The 21,818-nt window shown below is 38.0% G+C and overlaps 2 protein-coding genes across 18 annotated transcripts in view; both read left to right on the top strand.

The window, feature by feature from the left end:
- yrk (Yes-related kinase) overlaps positions 1 to 16,204 on the top strand; it is a 33,366-nt gene extending 17,162 nt beyond the window's left edge. For 9 of the 17 annotated variants that reach the window (XM_079590957.1, XM_079590966.1, XM_079590967.1 and 6 more), the window contains 9 exons: positions 628 to 726; positions 809 to 912; positions 3,163 to 3,312; positions 6,267 to 6,431; positions 8,232 to 8,411; positions 9,018 to 9,094; positions 12,601 to 12,754; positions 13,024 to 13,155; positions 14,685 to 16,204. In XM_079590957.1, the coding sequence (XP_079447083.1) occupies positions 628 to 726; positions 809 to 912; positions 3,163 to 3,312; positions 6,267 to 6,431; positions 8,232 to 8,411; positions 9,018 to 9,094; positions 12,601 to 12,754; positions 13,024 to 13,155; positions 14,685 to 14,893 (1,270 nt within the window). In that variant the 3' untranslated portion in view covers positions 14,894 to 16,204. Of the gene's footprint in view, positions 1 to 627; positions 727 to 808; positions 913 to 3,162; positions 3,313 to 6,266; positions 6,432 to 7,506; positions 7,663 to 8,231; positions 8,412 to 9,017; positions 9,095 to 12,600; positions 12,755 to 13,023; positions 13,156 to 14,684 lie in introns of all 17 variants that reach the window. The other 8 variants (XM_079590958.1, XM_079590959.1, XM_079590960.1 and 5 more) reach the window with 2 other exon arrangements.
- A 4,033-nt stretch (positions 16,205 to 20,237) lies between these two features.
- Positions 20,238 to 21,818, top strand: part of ahdc1 (AT hook, DNA binding motif, containing 1) — a 25,352-nt gene continuing 23,771 nt past the window's right edge. The window contains exon 1 of the mRNA XM_079590455.1: positions 20,238 to 20,703. The gene's annotated coding sequence lies outside the window, so the exon portion shown is untranslated. The remainder of the gene's footprint in view (positions 20,704 to 21,818) is intronic.

The raw sequence follows: 21,818 nt of genomic DNA, 5'->3' as shown, positions 1-21,818 counted from the left end.
CTCTCTCTCTCTCTCTCTCTCTCTCTCTCTCGCCCTCTCTCTCTCTCTCGCCCTCTCTCGCCCTCTCTCTCTCTCTCGCCCTCTCTCTCTCTCTCGCCCTCTCTCTCTCTCTCGCCCTCTCTCTCTCTCTCTCTCTCTCTCGCCCTCTCTCTCTCTCTCGCCCTCTCTCGCCCTCTCTCACCCTCTCTCTCTCTCTCTCTCGCCCTCTCTCTCTCTCTCGCCCTCTCTCTCGCCCTCTCTCTCTCTCTCGCCCTCTCTCTCTCTCTCTCTCGCCCTCTCTCTCTCTCGCTCTCTCTCTCGCTCTCTCTCTCTCTCGCCCTCTCTCTCTCTCTCGCCCTCTCTCTCTCTCTCGCCCTCTCTCGCCCTCTCTCACCCTCTCTCTCTCTCTCTCTCGCCCTCTCTCTCTCTCTCGCCCTCTCTCTCGCCCTCTCTCTCGCCCTCTCTCTCTCTCTCGCCCTCTCTCTCTCTCTCTCTCGCCCTCTCTCTCTCTCGCTCTCTCTCTCGCTCTCTCTCTCTTTCTCGCCCTCTCTCTTTCTCGCCCTCTCTCTCTCTCTCTCTCTCTCTCTCTCTCTCTCTCTCTCTCTCTCTCTCTCTCCCTCTCTCCCTCTCTCCGTCCCTTGCTCACAGCGAGGGCGACTGGTGGGAGGCTCGTTCACTGGACACGGGGAAGTCTGGGTACATTCCCAGTAACTATGTGGCCCCTGTGGACTCCATACAAGCCGAGGAGTGAGTTACACATAAACATCTCCTTTTATCAAGTTACAATCACATTATACATTTTAAAATACACTTTTTTTGGTCATTGCAGGTGGTATTTTGGGAAGATGGGCCGGAAAGATGCCGAACGACAGTTGTTGGCACAAACTAACCCTAGAGGGACGTTCCTAATACGTGAGAGCGAGACAACGAAAGGTACTTCAATTTTAAATTTAGCAATACATACTGTATATTTACATTTCGCTTTCAGTAAGGACTACTAGTGCTTTAAAATTAAGACTGTCAATCAAAAACATATTTGTAGTGTTATGATATTATGTAGAATTGTGATTAATCTAATTTTGTTTCTTTTTTGAAGGAAGAAAAAATATATTTGTGTAAGTAGGGAAATATATGTCCATATACACTGTTCAAATGTTTGATTAATAATACTTTTATTCAGGAAGCAGGGCTTGACCTTAACGTTTTTGCTAACTTGCCACTTGTGGCTAGTGGTTTTTCAAAGTTTCTAGCCACTCAACATTTTCACTGGCCACAATTTTGACATCGATACCATGTGGAAAAACTGCCATATAGATATTTTTTATTTTATCTCATAAAATCTGCTGACGCACGGATCCATTATACTGTTACACGCGTTTTCTTTCTCAACTTCACGTTCACTTAAAGGATTCGTTCACTTTCAAAAAAACATTTACCGATAATTTAATTTCACCCCGATGCCATCAAAGATGTCCATGTCTTTCTTTCTTCAGTCGAAAAGAAATTAAGGTTTTTGAGGAAAACATTCCAGGATTTTTCTCCATTTAATGGACTTCAATGGCAACCATCTATCCCAATGTTCAAAGAAGGTTCAAATGTCCGTCTCAATGAAGCTTCAAAGTCTCGACACGATCCCAGTCGAGAAATAAGGGCCTTATCTAGCAAAACGATCGGTCATTTTCAAAAAAATATATATACTTTTAACCACAAATGCCCGTCTTGTACCATCTCTGAGATGTCATCACGTTGGAAAGGTCATGAAAAAAAAGAAAAAGAGATGGAGTTTTTCGCCCTCTCCTACCTTTTTGAACCAGAGTACACAGACAAATAACTTGGATAGATGACGTGACGCGTGACCTTTCCAACGTGATGACGTAATGCATCTCAGAGATGGTACACGACGGGCATTTGTGGTTAAAAAGTATATATTTATTTATTTTTTGTGTGTGAAAATAACTGATCGTTTCGCTGGATAAGACCCTTATTTCTTGACTGGGATCGTGTCAAGACTTTAAAGCTGCATTGAGACGGACATTTGAACCTTCTTTGAACATTGGGATAGATGGTTGCCATTGAAGTCCATTAAATGGAGAAAAATCCTGGAATGTTTTTCTCAAAAACCTTAATTTCTTTTCGACTAAAGAAAGAAAGACATGTACATCTTGGATGACATTGGAGTAAATTATCAGGATTTTTTTTTTTTAAGTGAACTAGCCTAATCCTTTAAAACATGAGGACTGTTTACGTGAACACTCACTAAGACCGGCATTTTGACATTATTTTGTGTGTGTTTGACTGTTTATGCGCAATAAGCAGCGATAAAGTTTTAGTTTTTACTCAATTTAGTACTGAGAGGCTGCTTTACACGCGCACTTTGAGCACAAAATCTGCGGGAATGTGTAAAATTATGTGCAATACCACGCTGAAATTCAAGCCCTTTAACACCAGCAATGTTCATCCAGAGCAAATGAAACGAGTGAGTGAGGAGAGGCGGGTTGGTGTGTCAAGATGAGAGAGTGAGAAAGCGCAGCTGATATCATGTATCTATTCTGCGGAAAATGAGTATTTGAAGTGTTTCAGATATTTTGGTATCAATATGTATCGAAAAATCTATATTTTTGACAACACTAAACTTATTGCACTTAGTCTATTATGTTTTTTAAAACATTTATTTCAAAACATTTAAAAAATCTTACCGACCCCAAACTTTTGAATGGTCACTTTTCTCTTTTTTTTTTACTACAATCAGTCTTCTTTAACCAGAGGACAAAGTAAATGCAATTATCAAAAAACAAACAACATCTTATGTTAACAATAATTTAAAACAGTTTAATCACATGCATTAACATTGATAGCCTACATTTTGCATCAAAAAACATTTTGCATACATCACTTCTTTTAAAGTGCCATTGAAAAAGTACAAAGAAAGGAACATGCGAGGAACAACTGAAAAAAATGTGTTGGAGTTCAATACAGTGGATGTTCTGTAATGCAGGTTATTTTCATAATTTCCCAGATGACACGAAAATACATAAATGCCAATGCATTATTTAGTGCATTATTCTTTCATTATTAAAAATTGGTTTGATATCCACTGAATTCATCTCGCCAACCAATTTAAAAACAGAAGGATGTTCAAACCTTTGAAAATGTGTTTAAACGCATCTGTTCTCCTCTTTTTAGGAGCATACTCTCTGTCCATCAGAGACTGGGATGATGCGAAGGGCGAACATGTCAAGCACTATAAGATTAGGAAGCTGGACAATGGCGGTTATTACATCACAACAAGGACACAGTTTGATACCGTCCAGCAGCTGGTGGAGCATTATACAGGTAAGTGCAATACATGTACACTTTACACACATATTACATACTTTTATTTGAAGAATGTACATATTTTATTATACAACATATTTTATTATGCTCCATATTGTATTATGCTCCATATTGTATTATGCTCATTTACAGTTTCATGATTTTGTTCATGCTGTCAACAAGAATACATAATTTTATGTTAAAAAAAACCTTTTTTTTAAAACCTGCCTTCCGAATAGCACGGTCTGATCTGATTGGTCAGCCAGCCCCGTCCACTGCTTAGAGCGTGTGTCAGAAATGTAACGCTCCTTACGCTGAGGTGTCTATGATAACATATGTCTATGATTGTAAACACTACTGTAATTACACTAAAGGGCCGTTCACACCAAGGACGATAACTATAAAGATAACGATAAAGATATAATTCTAAAAATCGTTCTCCATATTAAAGAATAACAGAGTTCACACCACAACTATAATGATAAAGATATGAGGAACGATATCGTTGGGATCACTTTCAGAAAGATTTTTTCCCAGCTGTCGAACGATAAAACACTGACAGCCAATCAGAATCCATTCTAATTTAAAGGTCTCGCGCATTTAAAATGACAGATGACATCGTGTGCTTAGAATAAAAAGACCGTTATCGGTCGTTGGTGTTGACGCATATATAGTTATCTTTATCGTTATCTTTATAGTTATCGTCCTTGGTGTGAACGGCCCTTTACTATGCCATCAGTTTTGCCGGATCACACCGTATCCTAACCAGACGCAATGCGTTAAGATTCCCGCAACAATTTGTCTTATCTAGACCAACCACTAGACTAGGGAGTCTAGTCACTAGACTCGAGACTGCGAGATGCGTAAAAATCAATCAAAACCCACAGCCAATCAGAACAGCGTGTGGGCGGAGTCTTGCGGCAAATGCACAGCCAATCAGAACAGTGTGTGGGCGGAGTCTCGCAGCGAGTGCACAGCACCAGAGAGTAATCTTGACAGCAATCGCAAAAGAAAATGGATAAGTAGCTACATAATCAAATTCACAAATATTACACCATTTAAACATTATTCAAATACATAGGCTACTGAGTTACTAAAACAATCTTAGTCAAAGAATACACTTGTTTGTTCACAGTTTGAACGTTCTTGTTTCCATTTGTTTAATTTCAAGATCTGAGGTGAATTATCCATTGTTGCTTTTACAGCTCAAAGCTGGAGCACTAAATGATATTCAAAGTCACATGACACACTTTTAACATTAAATAAAGCACATAAACAGTGCCTGAGATTATCATTCCCACACTTTGTGTTTGTTGTGCAGCCGCGATGTCGCAGAAAAATAGAAACTGTTTCTAAAATAGTTTCGCCGTCGTGGCTGGTTAGGACAAAAACTCTGATTAACATGGAAAAGATGCTTTTTATCGCGTCGCGTGTAGTTGGGACACGGTGTCAGACTCAAGACTACAATGGAGGCGTTTCAGGGAGTTCAGATACAGTGACACTGATATAGAGAATAACTCCCGCTGGAGGGACTTTGTAACTTTGCAGAACTTTTTCATGCTCAAACAGCAACTTTACACACTAAAGAAAGATGAACATGTAAAAAAACCATAAGAGGTCCCCATTAAAGTTTATGTCTATATTAAATAATTTCTTTAGAAGGAAGCATCGTTTGTTGGCTCTACAGTATATGTGTCGTGTTAATATTTACTGCGATTGAAGTTATCAACAGGTCAGTTTAGTTTTGCCCATCTTTATCTCCTCTTAGTGCCCAAATGACTTCTCTGCTTCGACCGAGTGCATCTTTTGTATCTGTTTCTGTTAGTGTTACCTGTCAGTCTTGTGCTATCAGCCTTCCTGTTGCAGTGTTATTGTTGAATCTACAGTCACTCTCACACACCCACATGCATGTATGCTCGTGAATACACAGCGGTGCTTCTCAGACAGACCACTTCAACAGTAAAACTGAAATTAGACCACCTACTACCCCAAATATGGGGCAAACCACAAATTACCACTGAACAGTTACTTTCAGTTCTGAGTGCGGAAGACATTTGTACTCTGCATATTGAAATAGTCCCACTTTTATTAATCCAAACTTTACCACTTAAGTTAACTGGAGAACTAGTTCACTAGCTAATTAGTTGGACCGAAAACACTCAAAATTTTGGGGTCAGTAAGATTTTTTTTTTTTGTAAAGAAATTTATTTTATTTAACAAGGGTGCATTAAATTGATCAAAACTGTCAGTAAATGCTTTTACATTGTTAATCATGTGACACTGAAGAGTGGAGAAATTATGCTGCAAATTCAGCTTTGCATCACAGGAATAAATTACAATTTACATTTATATTCACATAGAAAACCGCTATTTTAAGTTGTAATAATATTTCACAATATTACTGATTTTATTGTATTTTTGATCAAATAAATGCACCTTTGGAGAGCAGAAGAGACTTCTTTTTTTTTAAAACATTAAAAAACTTACGGACCCCAAACCTTTGAACAGTCAGGTATTTATTGAAGTGAGACAGTACAAACACTATCACAAATTATTAATGTTAAAACAGTCAATTGTTTCATTGTAAATTATCAAGTAATTAATTGCAGTTATTATTACATTAGAAATACCTTAATAAATAAATGATAAATTACAAAAATAAAACATAGTAATTATAGAAATATATGATTTAATATTATAAATATATTATTAAAAGTAAATATATTATTATATTAGAGAATAGTTTAAGATAATAATACTTATAATCTATCACATCTTTAGCATAATGCTGCCTGGCGCCCTCTGCTGAGTGAACATGTATCATGCAGGTTTTTCATGCATATGTGCTTGTGATTCCTTCTTTAATCTGATTTGTGTATTTGTAAATGTTTGTTTAATATAGCTTGCTATAGCCTGCTGTCTCCTCTCGTTTCTATCCATGTCTTTCTTTTTCTCCGTGCCCTGTTCTTCAGAGCGTGCAGCAGGGCTGTGCTGCCGTCTGATTGGCAGCTGTAGGCGGGGCATGCCTAAACTGGCTGACCTGTCAGTGAAGACTAAGGATGTTTGGGAGATTCCCAGGGAGTCACTTCAGCTCATTAAGAAACTGGGCAATGGCCAGTTTGGTGAAGTGTGGATGGGTAGGAACCACAAAAAGCATGTTGCAGGAGGAAGGGAACAAACCTCGCACACCTTGCTCACCCTGCCTGTGGTACAGTGCCTTGCAAAAATATTACATTTGATTTCTCAAAGGTACAATATGTAACTTTAGGCCCTCTAGCAGATAAAAAACAAAACTGCATGCGTTTTATGGAAGAACATTGTTTTTGGTTTTGCTTCGGCTGTGCGGATGAATATGGTTATCCTACTGTTCATAAAACATTCACTACTACTTAAAAGATATAACCAGTTTAGATGGAAAAGATTTCAAGCTGAAGACGTTACTGTTGCTTTACACATTATTAGACATGATACTTCCTTGACTATAAATTTCAGCACAGCGCTACAACAACCATAATGAATTGAGCCTTCACAATAGATGATGCTTTACAATCAACGAAATATGGCAACTTATCTGTTCAATAAAATACTCGTGTTAGTAATAAAAGGACCATCTTCGCTTTACTTTTATTTTATTTTATGTACGCAATGTCCAGCGCAAACCATCCCGACTGGTCTAAAATATAAACAACTTATAACAGGCGTAATAAAACAACGCTTTGGAAGAAGGATTGATGATGTATTGACTCATTAGTTACATTTTGTTCGTTTTGAACATAAAACGTTACACATTGTACCTTTTAAAGAGATCGTTCAGCCAAAAATAAAAATTGTTGTCATTTACCGTACTCACAACCATCGAATTGAATCATTTTCTTTCTTCTGCAAAACACAAAAGAAGATTTTGAATAACGTCGGTAACCAAACAGTTTGTTACCCTTGATTATTTTTTATTTTTTTTGAAAAACAAACAAAAAAATAGACATTTCTCAAAATATCTTCCTTTACGTTCCAATTGAAGAAAGAAAGTCACATTTAAAAAAATTGCAAGGACCTGTGTAGATGAAAGAGTGGATGTCAGGGAAATACCGTAAGGCTGTGCTGTTTTTGTTCTCTCTCTCTGGTCCTTCTAACAATGCATGCCACCCTGTTTCCCTCCTTCTCCACCCCCCCCCCCCACCCCCCCCCCTCTCTCTCTTTCAACACTCCTAACAGGTAGTAATGATGGTTTATGTTGCTACTTGACTAAATCCTGTCCAAATGCCACGCCCCAAACACTGGGTTTAGGGCGGGACGCCTGGGAGATCGCCCGGGATACGCTGCAGCTCAACAGAAAGTTGGGTCAGGGTTGTTTTGGCGACGTCTGGATGGGTGAGACGGATACGACGGTGTCGATGTCCATGTCAGCATTTGCTAAAGCTACAGCCAGCGTTCCCAAAGGATGCATCAGTCTTTGGCACTTTAGCACGTTTTTCCATGCACACTGTCTATTTCAGTCCAGACCTTTGCATTGGCAAATGCAATCATAATGACAAGTGAACATGGAAAGGTGTCCTTCTGTGGGCCATTCACAATGCTGAATATCCAAAATGCATAAAGCACAAATGCTGTGATTGACCCTGCTTTGCCAAGCATCAGTCTATAGTCCTGAATTGTCAGCTAATCCTCAAATGCAATAGCATTTTAGTGCAGTGTCAATGTTCATTGTGACATTAAAAATGCAACAGCACATTCGACAAACATTGCATTAAAAAAAAAAAAAAAAAAAATCTGCTCTTTTCCAGTAGTCTGCAGTAATCCCAGCTTCCTGTTGCTTTGGTGTGTGGCCGTATTCCCAGATGCCTCTACATCTGTTTCTCCCTACCCCTTCTCTCATCCCCTAAACATTGCCATGTTCAAACGCTTCATCCGGCCGTGTCTGACACCATGTCTATGTGTAGGCATGTGGAATGGCACAACTAAAGTTGCAGTGAAAACCCTGAAGCCAGGCACCATGTCTCCGGAGGCTTTCCTGGACGAGGCCCAGATCATGAAGAGGCTCCGGCATGATAAACTGGTCCAGCTGTATGCTGTGGTGTCCGAGGAGCCCATCTACATCATCACAGAGTTCATGACTCAAGGTATATACAGTTATGAGAATGTGTCAACATGTTTATATGCACTACCATTCAAAAGTTTGGGGTCGGTAAGTTTGGTAATGTTTTTGAAAGAAGTCTCTTATGCACACCAAAGTTGCTTTTGTTTGATTAAAAAATACAGTAAAAACTGTTATATTGTGAAATATTATTACAATTTAAAATAACTGGTTTCTATTGTAATATATTGTAAAATGTAATTTATTCCTGTGATGCAAAGCTGAATTTTCAGCATCTTCAGTGTCACATGATCCTTCAGAAATCAGTCTAATATGCAGATTTGCTGCTCAAGAAACATTTATTATCAGTGTTGAAAACTGCTAAATATTTTTTTGGAAAACGTTCCAGGGTTCTATGATGTATAGAAAGTTCAGAACAACAGTATTTATTTAAAATCAAATTCTTTTGTAACATTACAAATGTCTTTACTGTCATGATTTTAAGCATCCTTGCTGAAAATGTAAAAAAAAAATCCCCAACTTTTGATTGATAATAATGTATGTTTTTATATTATTTAAATATTTTAAACGATTAATAAATATATATATACAGTTACACACACATCAACATTTCTTTGATGCTTCTGTTTAGGAAGCTTGTTGGACTTTTTGAAAGACGGAGATGGCAGAAATCTAAAATTGCCTCAACTCGTGGACATGGCAGCACAGGTAAAGCTTCTTATCAGTCAACAAATATCTATCAAACATTCATTATCCATTACTGGGACAGTCTTCCTGGAGCAACTTAGTGTTAAATGGTTAAAGTTGGAACCAAGAAGCTGGTGTTCGGTCTAGTGAATAAATAAAAAAACCAGCTTGACCTATGTAGTGGGATTCTCAGATGAATCACTTCTCAGTCAGTTTATTGGATCAAAACCGTGCAGCATTCTTTGCATTTCCCATTTCTATATATGGCATCATATCAAGCCATAATAGATCTTCAGATCCTGGATCAGTTAAGTATTAGCATGAAATGTACAGCACTGGTGATAAGACACACAGATATCTCAGTCGTTTGGTACAGGGTTAATCACCCTTGAACCTTTGGATAATAAAAATAAGATGCCTTGAAAAACAAATGTGTCAAGATCTAAAATGTATCTTTCTTTGTATTTTTGAGAGCATGTCTTTATTGAGAACATGTGGCAGGTTTGGTTAGATTAAAATGAACTGATGCGATTGCTCTGTTAGTGCGGTTCATTTGATTAAGTGTGAACGCTGTCATCTGAACCCTGGTGACACCCAACAAGTGGACCGAGACGCTGAAACACAATGCAACACAGACCAAAGACATGCAAATGGACCAAAAACGGTTCATGATGCCACAAGATGTGACCCTTAAAAGGACAGATTGCTCAAGCATATCTGTTTTTTTCTCGTCATAGTCGCGGTGTTGTCCATCACAGTTCGCCTCATCGCTGCAGATCTTCGTTCATGTGTGTGACGGAGGGATTTCTGATGCTGTTTTGACTCCTTTACACATTTTATAAGCTCTTCACGAGTTCTCAGCTAGTCAAAATAGCATCATATGAAGCTACGCATTAGGGATGCAACAATCCACTTTTTTCAGAATCAATCAATACGATCCGATACCAAAAATTCTGAGTATCGACTGATACCAGCACAGTTTTTTTTAAAAAGCAAGTAGAATTTCTATAACTCTGTGTGTTGAACTGATAATCACTCTTTTGTGTGTTAAACACAATCTACTTAATACAGACAACTTCATTATAAAGAAAAACAACAAATATGATCATAATCTATGACCGAACTGCTATTATAAACTAGATTAGTGGCTAATTCAGCTGTAAAATCTAGTCTAGAAAAATCACGGGTGCACAATAATTGTATAAAATCTGAACATTTAGTAAAAAAAAACATTTAGTGGGGAACAAATAAGAGACAATAAGTGTAACACTAAATCTGGTCAAACGTTACACATTGCTCTTTGTATTATTGTAAAATACATTCATGAAAAACCAGATAACAAAAATCAAAAAGATAAATTATTTTATATATAGCCTACTATAAAATTGCGACATGTTTGAAATGTATAGCACAGCGGTTTAATGAGGCAGCAACATATGATAGATAGAACAGAACAAGAAAGGCTATTAATAATCGTTGCGTCACTTTATTATGATATGAAAGGCTCCAATACGCGCGTGCTTGAAGCATGGAGTCACAGCGCTTCGAGTCTGCATTGAAAAGTTCAAAGCACAAAGGAAAGACATATTGATGCGCAGAGGTGGACAGTAACAAAGTACATTTACTTGAGTACTGTACTTAAGTACACTTTTTGAGTATCTGCACTTTACTTGAGTATTATTTTTTATGGAAACTTTTTACTTTACCTTCACTACATTTGAAAGACAAATATTGTACTTTTTACTCCACTACATTTCTGTCAAGCTCCTCGAGTAGAACGTAGTAACGTCAGGGATGATTTGTGTTGCATTTTGGTTGTAAATGAAAGTCTGGTTGACGTCAGAACTCGAGTGATGTTGGTTTCTGACGTCAACCGATTTTCAACCACAATACAACGTCTGTCCAACGTTGGAGATTAACGTCAATCTGACACTGAATTCTGACATCAACCTGATTTTAATTTTCAACGTTGCGTTTGGTCTTCTAAATGCGCATTTAGTCATTGTCTTGGAGCACACTAGCTTATAGATAACAGTAACATATTCATACTAAAAGCCAAAAAACTGGGAACAGTCCTTTGTGTGTCCGAAACCATTGTGGACGTTATTGAGTGACTTATTCAATCCCACGACTGGAACTGTGTTATAGAGATAAATGTGATATTGATATGAGGGTAGGCATAGATTCAGAGGCATAAGGTACTGTAAGTATTACATGCAACAAAGATAAAACAATGCATTGACATTTACTTTTATACTTAAGTACTTTTAAAAACGAGTACTTCTGTAAAAATTGGTCTTTACAGCTTTTACTTGTAACAGAGTAATATTTGACCAGTAGTATCTGTACTTTTACTCAAGTAAGGAAGTTGTGTACTTTGTCCACCTCTGAGCGTAGTGTATTATACAGTATCTATCTATGCAATCGTTTATTGAGCCTTTTCTTTTAACAGTTTTAAATTTCAGTTACTGTGCGCGTGCAGAACAATTATAGCGCTCTGACTCTAGTGTTCTGATCTAACAGACTCCCGGTAGAAAGTGACATGATTAAGTTACAGCAATAAAGTCCAGCAAGATAAAGTTGTTTTATGCGAAACTACAGATCAAGTATAATAATAGTAACAGTGAATCATCTTGAGAGAGTTTCATCGTGTTGACTCGTAACCGAACGCGACGCGCTGTTTGAATGCTGAATGATTGACAGCCGCAGCGGAGGGAAAAGTTTAAGCGATCTTGAATTTAATGACTTGTATGTTCATTTCTATCTCACATTATACTATATAATGGCTTCAGAACACTTATAATATAGTGCACGAAAACTTTATGGTGCTTTATAATGTTTTTGTGCCTTTTGTGAGGCTTAACAATAACACAGAATAGTATACGCACAATATCGGATTTGGATCGGCCTCGTCTGACCGATACCTGATCCGGCAAATATGTCAGTATCGGATCTGTGCATCCCTACTACGCATATACAAGCGCATTTATCCCAGAACATAGCATTGTTTTGCTTGTTTGAAATATACATAATAAAAGACAACCATTTCGGTTGTGAACATATCCTTATGCCTTTAGGTTCAGTATCTTTAGCTTCGGTGTTAAAATGCCAGTGTGAACGCTAAGCAGACCAGGACTAAATATATTTTTTTAAATGGGGGGAGGGTCTGTACCAAACGAACCGAACTACAAGTGTGAACACATCCTGAGACATTTAATAAGCTCTTCTCGAGTTCTCAGCTGGTAAAATCCCATCATATGTCCGCATTCAGCCCAGCGCACAGCATTCTTTAGGATGTTTATAAGTTCGGTCGCAAAATATACGTCATAAAGGCCTTTTTCTCTGTCTTTAGGTTCTGTGTTTAAAATGACAGTGTGAACGCTAAGCAAACCAGGACTAAATGTATCATTTGCTTTTTTGGTCCGGACCAAAAGAAGCAAGAGAACCGAACTACAAGTGTGAACACACCCTAAAACTAATATCAAACTCACTTAAGTATTGTGATGAAAGTGCTTTCTTTCTTCTAGATCGCTGGGGGCATGGCGTATATTGAGCGGATGAACTACATCCACAGAGACCTGAGAGCTGCCAATATCCTGGTCGGAGAGGGTCTGGTCTGTAAGATTGCAGACTTTGGACTGGCCAGACTCATTGAGGACAATGAGTACACAGCTAGACAAGGTCACTGACAATCTATGATCTAAACTTGATCTTGAATTTCATCCTTTATTTGATACTATCAGATGTTGTTTTTATCTCTTCTTTGCCCTTCACTCAATATCATTCCTGCTCATTTTGTTCTGATACTCATTTTACTGCAGTACAATTTTCATCTTTCATTTCTCCAGTTTGGGCTGCTTGCATCTCAGTCCTTTGGTGCGAAGCTTTCCATTTAGTCTAATCATTATTAAATGTGTGCTGAACTGATCGTCTCAATCCTGATATTACAGGAGCAAAGTTTCCGATAAAGTGGACCGCTCCAGAGGCGGCTCTGTATGGGAAATTCACCATCAAATCAGACGTGTGGTCTTTTGGCATCCTGTTGACTGAGCTCATCACCAAGGGCCGAGTGCCTTACCCAGGTGCGTTTATACACACCGGCGGTTGCCGATTATCTTTATTTGTTTTTTTGCTTTTGTACACTGGCAGAATGAGCTAAAATAATTGGGAATTTTTACAAATCCTGTTAACTTTGCTGGGTTTTTTTGTGTTTTTGTTTTTTGAAAGAATTTTTCCAACAATGTCACCCAGTGTATTTATATAGTAGTGTTTTTAAACAAATATTTAGTTATAAAAAGCTTTTGTTAAAAACATTTCAAAAACTGAAAAAGTCATATAAAGTCAATAAAAAATGTATTCCTTTGTTGCAAAGCTGAATTTTCAGCATCATTACTCCAGTCTTCAGTGTCACATGATCCTAAATTAATTTTTTCAGAATTCTTTGATGAATAGAAAGTTTGATTCAGAACTACAAACACAAAAATGATTAAAAACATGGCAGATGTGCACAACCACCGGTTAAGTAGAGCGGTTTAGATAAAGGGGTTTGAGTGATTAATAATAAATATTTAACCTGATAAAAATATTTATGCAATGTTATCCGTGGTATATTATATATATATTTTTTATAAAGATCAATTTAACTTTTAAATGCATCACTATGCACAAATAAAGGTTCTCCGCATGAAAGAAAGACCAGTGATAATTGGCAGATCAACATGCCGCCACTTCTTTTCTCTCCAATACGGTAGAAGATTGAATTAAATGAGATGTGGAGGATGTTAACTGTGACAAGATGATTGACAGGCCAGTTTACGGTGACAGGATGTGCATAACTATGCAACATAAATTTATGACGTGATAGTATATCACAAAGCTTCTGCTACACACTCAATAGTATGTACTTTTCTTTCACCCTACAAGAGTACACACTTTTACCCACTTTTGTAGGGCTGTAAACGATTAATCGTGATTGATCGAATCCAAAATAAAAGTTTGTGTTTACATAATATATGTGTGTATTGTGTATGATTATTTTGTATATATAAATACACACACATCCATGTATACATTTAAGAAAAATGTGTTATTTATATATAAAATAGTTATATTTATATATAATATAAATCATATAAAAATATATATGCAGTATATAAGTGCAAATATTTCTCAAATATATACATGCATGTGTGTGTATTTATATATAAAAAATAATCATACACAATACACACATATATTATGTAAACACAAACTTTTATTTTGGATTCGATTAATCGTTTACAGCCCTCAAGGCGAATTTGAAAGCAGAAAGTTACGCAAGTTATTTCAAGCCTTTATTTGTTATAATTTTGATGATTATGGAAAATTATGAAAACCCCAAATTCAAAATTATAATATTGTGAAAAGGTTTTCATAAGCTGTAAGCCATAATCATCAAAATTATAACAAATAAAGGCTTGAAATATCTCACTTTGCATGTAATGAGTCTATATAATATATTAGTTTCACCTTTTAAGTTGAATTACTGAAATAAATGAACTTTTGCACCATATTCAAATTTTTTTGAGTTTCGCCTGTGTAATTCTCTCTCTCTGTGCATGATTGTGTGCAGGGATGAACAACCGAGAGGTGCTGGAGCAGGTGGAGCGTGGGTATCGCATGCCGAGTCCGCAGGGCTGCCCGGCTTCACTGCACGAGCTGATGGTCCAGTGCTGGAGGAAGGACCCGGACGAGAGACACACCTTCGAGTACCTGCAGGGCTTCCTGGAGGACTACTTTACTGCCACTGAACCCCAATACCAGCCTGGAGAGAACCTGTGATACTGCTGCATTAGCTCAATATATTTACTTTCTATCACAATACCTCCAGAAACTGCTGCACTGATGCACGGCACCTCAACCACAGGCTCTGAACATGCAATCTCTCATCTTGTGGTGTAGCGAGAGAGCTTCAAACTAAACATGCTTTCCAAGATCCTGCTCTCAAACAGCAAGATGGGTCACTTTTCTTGAAGTAATAACAATGGGCAATGTTAATGTTGGTTCTTTTTTCACTTTAACCCCTGGTTTGGTTTCACAGACAAGGCTTAAGCCGAGACTAAAATGCATGTTTGAGGTGTTTTAACTGAAAGCATGTCTTAAAACATGTCAGTGCCATTGTTTTGTCTCGAGATGCACATCAGTAATGCTTTTTTACCTAAGGCACGTTTATAAAAGCTACTTTAATGTCCTAATTGAACTAAGGCCTAATCCTGGCTTAATCTAAACCCTGTCTGTGAAACCAGGCCTATAAATATGACAGCACATATTCATTCAGCTTATTACATATTTTTGCTTGGGCAATAGCAAATAATTACTTATTTAATCATATTAATACCTGCTATTTGAATGCTCTGTCTCTTATAGACGATTCAAGTAATTTCTAATGAGTTATTCTGGACAACAGAAGATTTTGCTCTGATATAAAACAGAAAATCTCTACTGGACATTCGGCAGTAATCCGGATATCTGAGATTTTTCGGAGGTATGTTTGTGTGGTGAATATGAATGCCAGCTCCTGAATGAGCATTTTTGAATGTGACAATGCAGTCCTTCTTTTTCTTTTTTGCCAAAAAAGGAAACTAAATGCAAAGGTCTTGATATGCAGAAGTCAAAAATGAAATCTTGAAATTACAGAGGTGATTGTGTGTCCATCTCCAAACAGTTTGAAATGCTCTTGCTTTTGTTTCTCTAGGCCGTGTTCATTTATCCAGTCATGTTATTGCTTTATAATAATCCTTTTTGTTTAATTTCGAAGTCTAAAAGTCTTGTATTATCTTATATAAAGAGCAGTTCTGTTGTTTTATGGTGACTTTAAAGACGCAGTATTGACGTCAGCATTGAAAAAGACTTCCTTCAGAGCTGTCCTTTAAAACGAGAAGGAAAACTACTGTTTTTATTGTTTTGTTTCCTGCATTTTACTCTGTATTTTACATCATATCTCTGTGATTTGGTTTATAATTTAAGTGGATATCAAACCTGTGCCTTTATTCAGGGTCCGTGATATTCTTACTGTATTCCTGAAGTGAAGAATGTGTATTACAGTTATGTAATGTTCGTGCCATTTTATTATACTGAGCTTACTGAACTGAACCCATGTGTCTGAACATGCTTCTTTTACTTGACGTCCACACACACTCACACACTTTTGCAGGAAGCTTTCACATTACAGCTGCACTTTTGATCAGTAATAGATCTCGATACAAACACCCACGCCATCTTATTCCTGAATGACAAGGATTCGGCTGTCTAGAGCAGTTATCGTTAATATGTATGAAACAATAATTCAAAGTGCTTGGATGAAGGCTTATACAGGTGAAACTCAGAAAAAATTTAATATCGTGCAAAAGTTCATTTATTTCAGTAATTCAACTTTAAAGGTGCAACTAATATATTATATAGACTCATTACATGCAAAGTGAGATATTTCAAGCCTTTTTTTGTTATAATTTTGATGATTATGGCTTACAGCTTATGAAAACCCTCAAAATTAGAATATTGTGAAAAGGTTTTCATAATCTGTAAGCCATAATCAAAATTATAACAAATATCTTGAAATATCTCACTTTGCATGTAATGAGTGATGTTATGTATCTATGATTGCTTGTAATGAATATAATATATTAGTTTCACCTTTTAAGTTGAATTACTGAAAGAAAATAACTTTTGCACGATCTAAAAAATTATTCGAGTGTCACCTGTATGTCGGATAAACACTGATGTCTACAGTAGCAATCGTTAGCCAGTAGGTGGTGACAAATGACTGAATGGATTTGTCATTGAATAATTTATTCAAGAGATTAATTTAAAATGCTGATTCATAGGCTGTCTGAAATCACATATTCTCTTGAGTATGTACTTATTCTGAATAAGTAATTACTTCTCGACCGCTAAAAAGGTATGTGCTATGTTATGAATGTAATCCGGACGTACTACATTCGCCATCTTGTCATTATCATGTGACCTACGGCGTCAGTTGCGTCGCTTCACTGTCATTCACAAATCCTCTCCCGTGGCCTCATGGGATAGTAAAGTGTCCATCGTATGCACACTTCAGAGTCTCACCGGAAGTAGCAGGTCATCCGGGTACTTTTTGACGACTCTTTTATGAGAACTGTGAATTCGACATAGCCTACTACTTTTGTTACTTACAGGTTTTCGCCTACTATATAGTAGGGAAGTATGTGATTTCGGACGCAGCCATAGTGTTTTAATGGTATCCACAGTAGGCTATAAAGCTCCTAGATCATTTATAATTTCCCACAGCTCAAATTGTCGGGTGTTTTTTTGTCTACCGAAATTTCTTGGAAAGATATTTTTGCAGAACAATCCAAAAATGCATTATAACGATACAACCACCTGAAGAGATATGTCTACCCCTCGCAGCCTTGCTTTCATCCCCAAAGATGGTGCTGCTGTGAATAAGGTCTATAAATATTGTATCAATTATATTGTTACACCAGTAGGTGGCGACAAGTGACTGAATGGATTGGCATGAATCATTCATTCAAGAGATTCCTTTAAAAACGCTCATTCATAGGCTGTGTATACATGAAATCATATACTCTTGAGGAAGTACTTAGTATATAGTATGAGTGTGTGTAGTATGAACATAATCTGGAAGTAGACTACATTCGCCATGTTGTCATTGTCATGTGACCTTCAGCATCAGTTGCGTCACTGTCATTCACAAATCCTCTCCCGTGGCCTCATGGGATAGAAAAGTGTCCATCGTATGCACACTTCATAGTCTGACCGGAAGTAGCAGGTCATCTGGGTACTTTTTTCTGACTCTTTTATGAGTAGGCCTACTTTGAATTCGGACTTGGACATACTAATTTTGTCACACACTGTTTTTTGCCTACTATATAGAAGGGAAGTGTGGTTTCGGATGCAGCCATTTGAATCATTCTTTCAATTTTTTTTGTTTAATAATTAATTAAAAAATGTTGTTTGTTTAAATGGACTGCGTCTGCAGCAAATAACATTTTGTCAGAACCTGACAAATGACGTTATTTTGTTTAGGTGTCTGTCCTATTCAGAATCGTAGGAGAATTGTGTAATCTCTCTTTTAAACAGATCGTGATTCTCAGTTGATCAGGAATGGTGCAGCAAGTGCGTCGAAGAGAAACACACGCTCGATTGCTCACAGCTGCAGTTTGCTCTCCACTTTGCTGTCCACAAGATGGCAGAAGAACCATAGTGTGCAGACTGGGAGGTGTGCAGGGTTTTTAGTATGCTGTATTGGTTTATTAATTATCCTGCTGGGGTTTGTAGTCATGACGGTACATTCTGTACCTGCACTGAGCTGGCACTTTGTTCTTGCTGCAGATTTGATTTTCACATTTATAAATTAAACAGCTTGTTGCATCTGCAATTTTGCTGCAGCAGAGAGCTATTCTGCAGGCCTGTGTGTGTGTGTGTGTGTGTGTGTGTGTGTGTGTGTGTGTGTGTGTGTGTGTGTGTGTGTGTGTGTGTGTGTGTGTGTGTGTGTGTGTGTGTGTGTTGTTGATGATTAATTTCTAGCACGTTTTGGCATTTGTCCCTGTTTATAAAAATGTAATAAGAAAAGGAATATAGGTGGAGGAGCTTCAGATAATTCAGATTATTGTAGGTTGACTTTCTTTTGGGCAGAATTTGTTATTGCAATCTGTGGTTTTAGATTTCAGGCTGTTTTTTCTTCTTTTAAATTTCCTATCTGTTAGTAAACACTTTATTTTTCTCCTTTTTTGTGAGTAATTTTATTTACCCATTTTATGGAGACATACAAAGATTTGCTTTTTAAAATAAAACATAATATAAAGCTAATTTTCCCTGTATCAAAATATCGTGTATGAGCCAGTAATGCAATGATCAGAACGACAAAGAATTGCTCTAGGACCAGCACAACTGCATCAATGCACTCAAATAAAACAGTCACACAGTGCGATGTTACAGCAGCCTGCGTATAATAGCCAAATAATATAGCTATACATTTCTCTTAAATTGTGAAGGGAATGTTGAAAGATCTCAGAACATGGAAGAAAATTAGAGGGAAATTCAATTACTGGAGGGCAGAGCAGAGAAACTATTGGACTGTGATCTTTGACAGTCTCTAATAGATTCAGCCAATATATTATTCACAGCCCACAGTTCATATCAAAGACATTATATATTGTGTTCAGTCATTATAGAACATCTTTCAGTTTTTAAAGAGATAGTTCACCGCAAAATGAATTAGCAAGTTGTTCCAAAAAAACTGTAACTTACTTTCTTCCCTGCACAAAAGAAGTCGTCGGGTATAATGTTAGTGATGGACATTGTTCACTTTCATTGTACCTGAGTGAGTCTGTCATTATGACTTCTCTGTCGGTGTTCCATGAAGAAAGAAAGCCGTGCAACAACATGAGGCTGACGTGATTCATTTTTGGGTGAACTATATTCTTTTGAGACTTCCTTAGTTTCTAAATCTGTTTTTAATCATAGGCTACATGTTCACAGTTTCTATGCCTTTTTACTAAAAATTATAAGCTTCCAGAGTGATTACATTCATTTACAATTTCTTAAAGGGATAGTTCACCCAAACATTTAAATGACATTAACATTAACAAATGTATTTTTTAGCCCATCCATACCAATTTTCTTTTTACCAAAATATCTTATGTGTTCATATACAGGTTTTTGGTACGACATGAATGATGTAGGTGAACTGTCTCCTATTAAGCATTCAAAGCAGTTTGCACAATGCAAACTCACGTTGACCTCACAGTGTTAAGTTAATGTCACCTCTCATTTGGGGGAAATATCTTCTGTGCACTCTAGATGAAATGTGCATATGGATCTCAAAAGTGCATTTGTGTCACGTAGGCAGATCTAATTGCATTTCTTCAGAGCCCCCGTTACACTGTCTGAGTGTTATTTGATGCAACACAGACAGTGAGTGTGTGTGTGAGAGATAGAGAGAGAGAGAGAGAGAGAGAGAGAGAGAGAGAGAGAGAGAGAGAGAGAGAGAGAGAGAATGAAGTCACGACGAGCAGAACTTCAGTACCCAGAGTCCTCCAGAGGAGGAGAAAAAAACCTAGACACAAGAATCTACGGAGGCCCGGATGCCCCCATCGACAAGGCACGTCTACAGCCCTCTCTGACTAGATTCCTCGGAGTTGGTTTGCAGAGGGCGAGAAACGGCGCAGAACGGCTCATTCCAACATCTCGCGCTCGCTGCACTCCCGGCGCGCTCCTGTGAGAAACTGCGGTACTCTCTTACTACAATTTTAGTTTGTTTTTTTAATATCCGACGTGGTGACAAAAACACGCGATTTTTTTTTCTTGTTCTCTTCGTTTTTTTTCTGTTTTCTTTTTCTTTCTTTTTTTTTTTATTTTTTTTTAAACCAGATGCTGAACAGCCTTGTTGGCGTCGCAAGACAGAGGACCGAGATGACTAAAAACCCCGTCATTCATGCATAGTAGTTTTTTTCCCACCCCCCATTCAGACAGCCTCTGCTTTTAGGATGTTGCATGTCACGGAACGGTGTGTGCTCGAGTCGCGAGGAGCCTGAGGAGCGCGCGAGGAGCTCGAGCATCACAGCTGCAGCAGCGGAGCTCGTCGCCTCCCGGTGAGTGCGCGCGTCTGGCTTCACACACAAAATTTGCATAGTCTTCCCCTGCGCCGCGGCGCATTTCACGAGGGTTTGTGTTTTCTATTGAAGGAATTTTTATTAACCTCATCGCTGCCATTCATTGAGCTCGCGATAGGTCACTCGCATTCAGCGCGCGCGCACACACACTCCATATGTACATAGATTACACTCACCTACGTTCCGCTCTACATCAGACATATAATTAGCTGCAGGTTGCCAATATTAAATATTTCTGGCACGTCCATTTTTTGTGCGATAAAATGCGTGGACAATGTAAGAGATTCGTTGGTATGTGAAAGAAAATTGACCGTTTGATTACGTATATTTGGGAACGTGTCGCTATAAATGCTGTGCCCATTGACTGAGGAATACTGATCATAAGTCTATGTTGACTGACGGCATGAATGCGCGGGGTGATTATTATGGGCAGACGACAGCCGCGCGCGCCGCCAATGACTGCACTTTTGATTAGTCTGGCTAATTATTCAGCCTCCAGTGTCTCTCAATGTTTCATTTAGAAGTGCTTTATTGGCATGATTGTTTTACATATACAGTATTAAAGATGCCAAAGCATCAGTGACAGAAAAAAAATGCATGATTTCAATATAGCTACAATATAAAATGTTATGTAGCATTGGCATTAATAAGACATGCCAATTAAGAAGTTTTTTTTTATTGAACTGATCTCCTGTCCAGTGTGGGCAATGCAGTGGCGCGTTGGCGCAAGTCTTTGGGCTCGCGCTGTGCGCGCGACGGTGACGCGAAGATGTTTATGTTGTGACAGGCGCGATTATTCATGGCGCACGCCAGGAACGCGCGTGTTGCTCTGTCCAAAACATGCACATGGTGGCATCACTGAAACGCGGATATTTCTAATGAATATGGAATGGATTTGTGCATATATAGTTTCTATATGTGCATGTTTTTATATTGCACATCTGTGAGGATTGGGTTGAATAGGGAGTGGGGACTGTGCATGTGTCCACCTGTCAGAGAGACTTATAGAGCTGGTCTCCATGGCAACCTTTATTCTGTAAAGGAAGCTTGGTTTCCCACAACAGCTGGAAACCTCTGATTGGCAGAGCTGAGAG

The sequence above is a fragment of the Phoxinus phoxinus genome (assembly GCF_949152265.1).
Source record: "Phoxinus phoxinus genome assembly, chromosome: 19".
Lineage (NCBI taxonomy): Eukaryota > Metazoa > Chordata > Actinopteri > Cypriniformes > Leuciscidae > Phoxinus > Phoxinus phoxinus.
The sequence above is the reverse complement of the archived record's forward strand: the minus strand, read 5'-3'. Positions and strand labels throughout refer to the sequence as shown.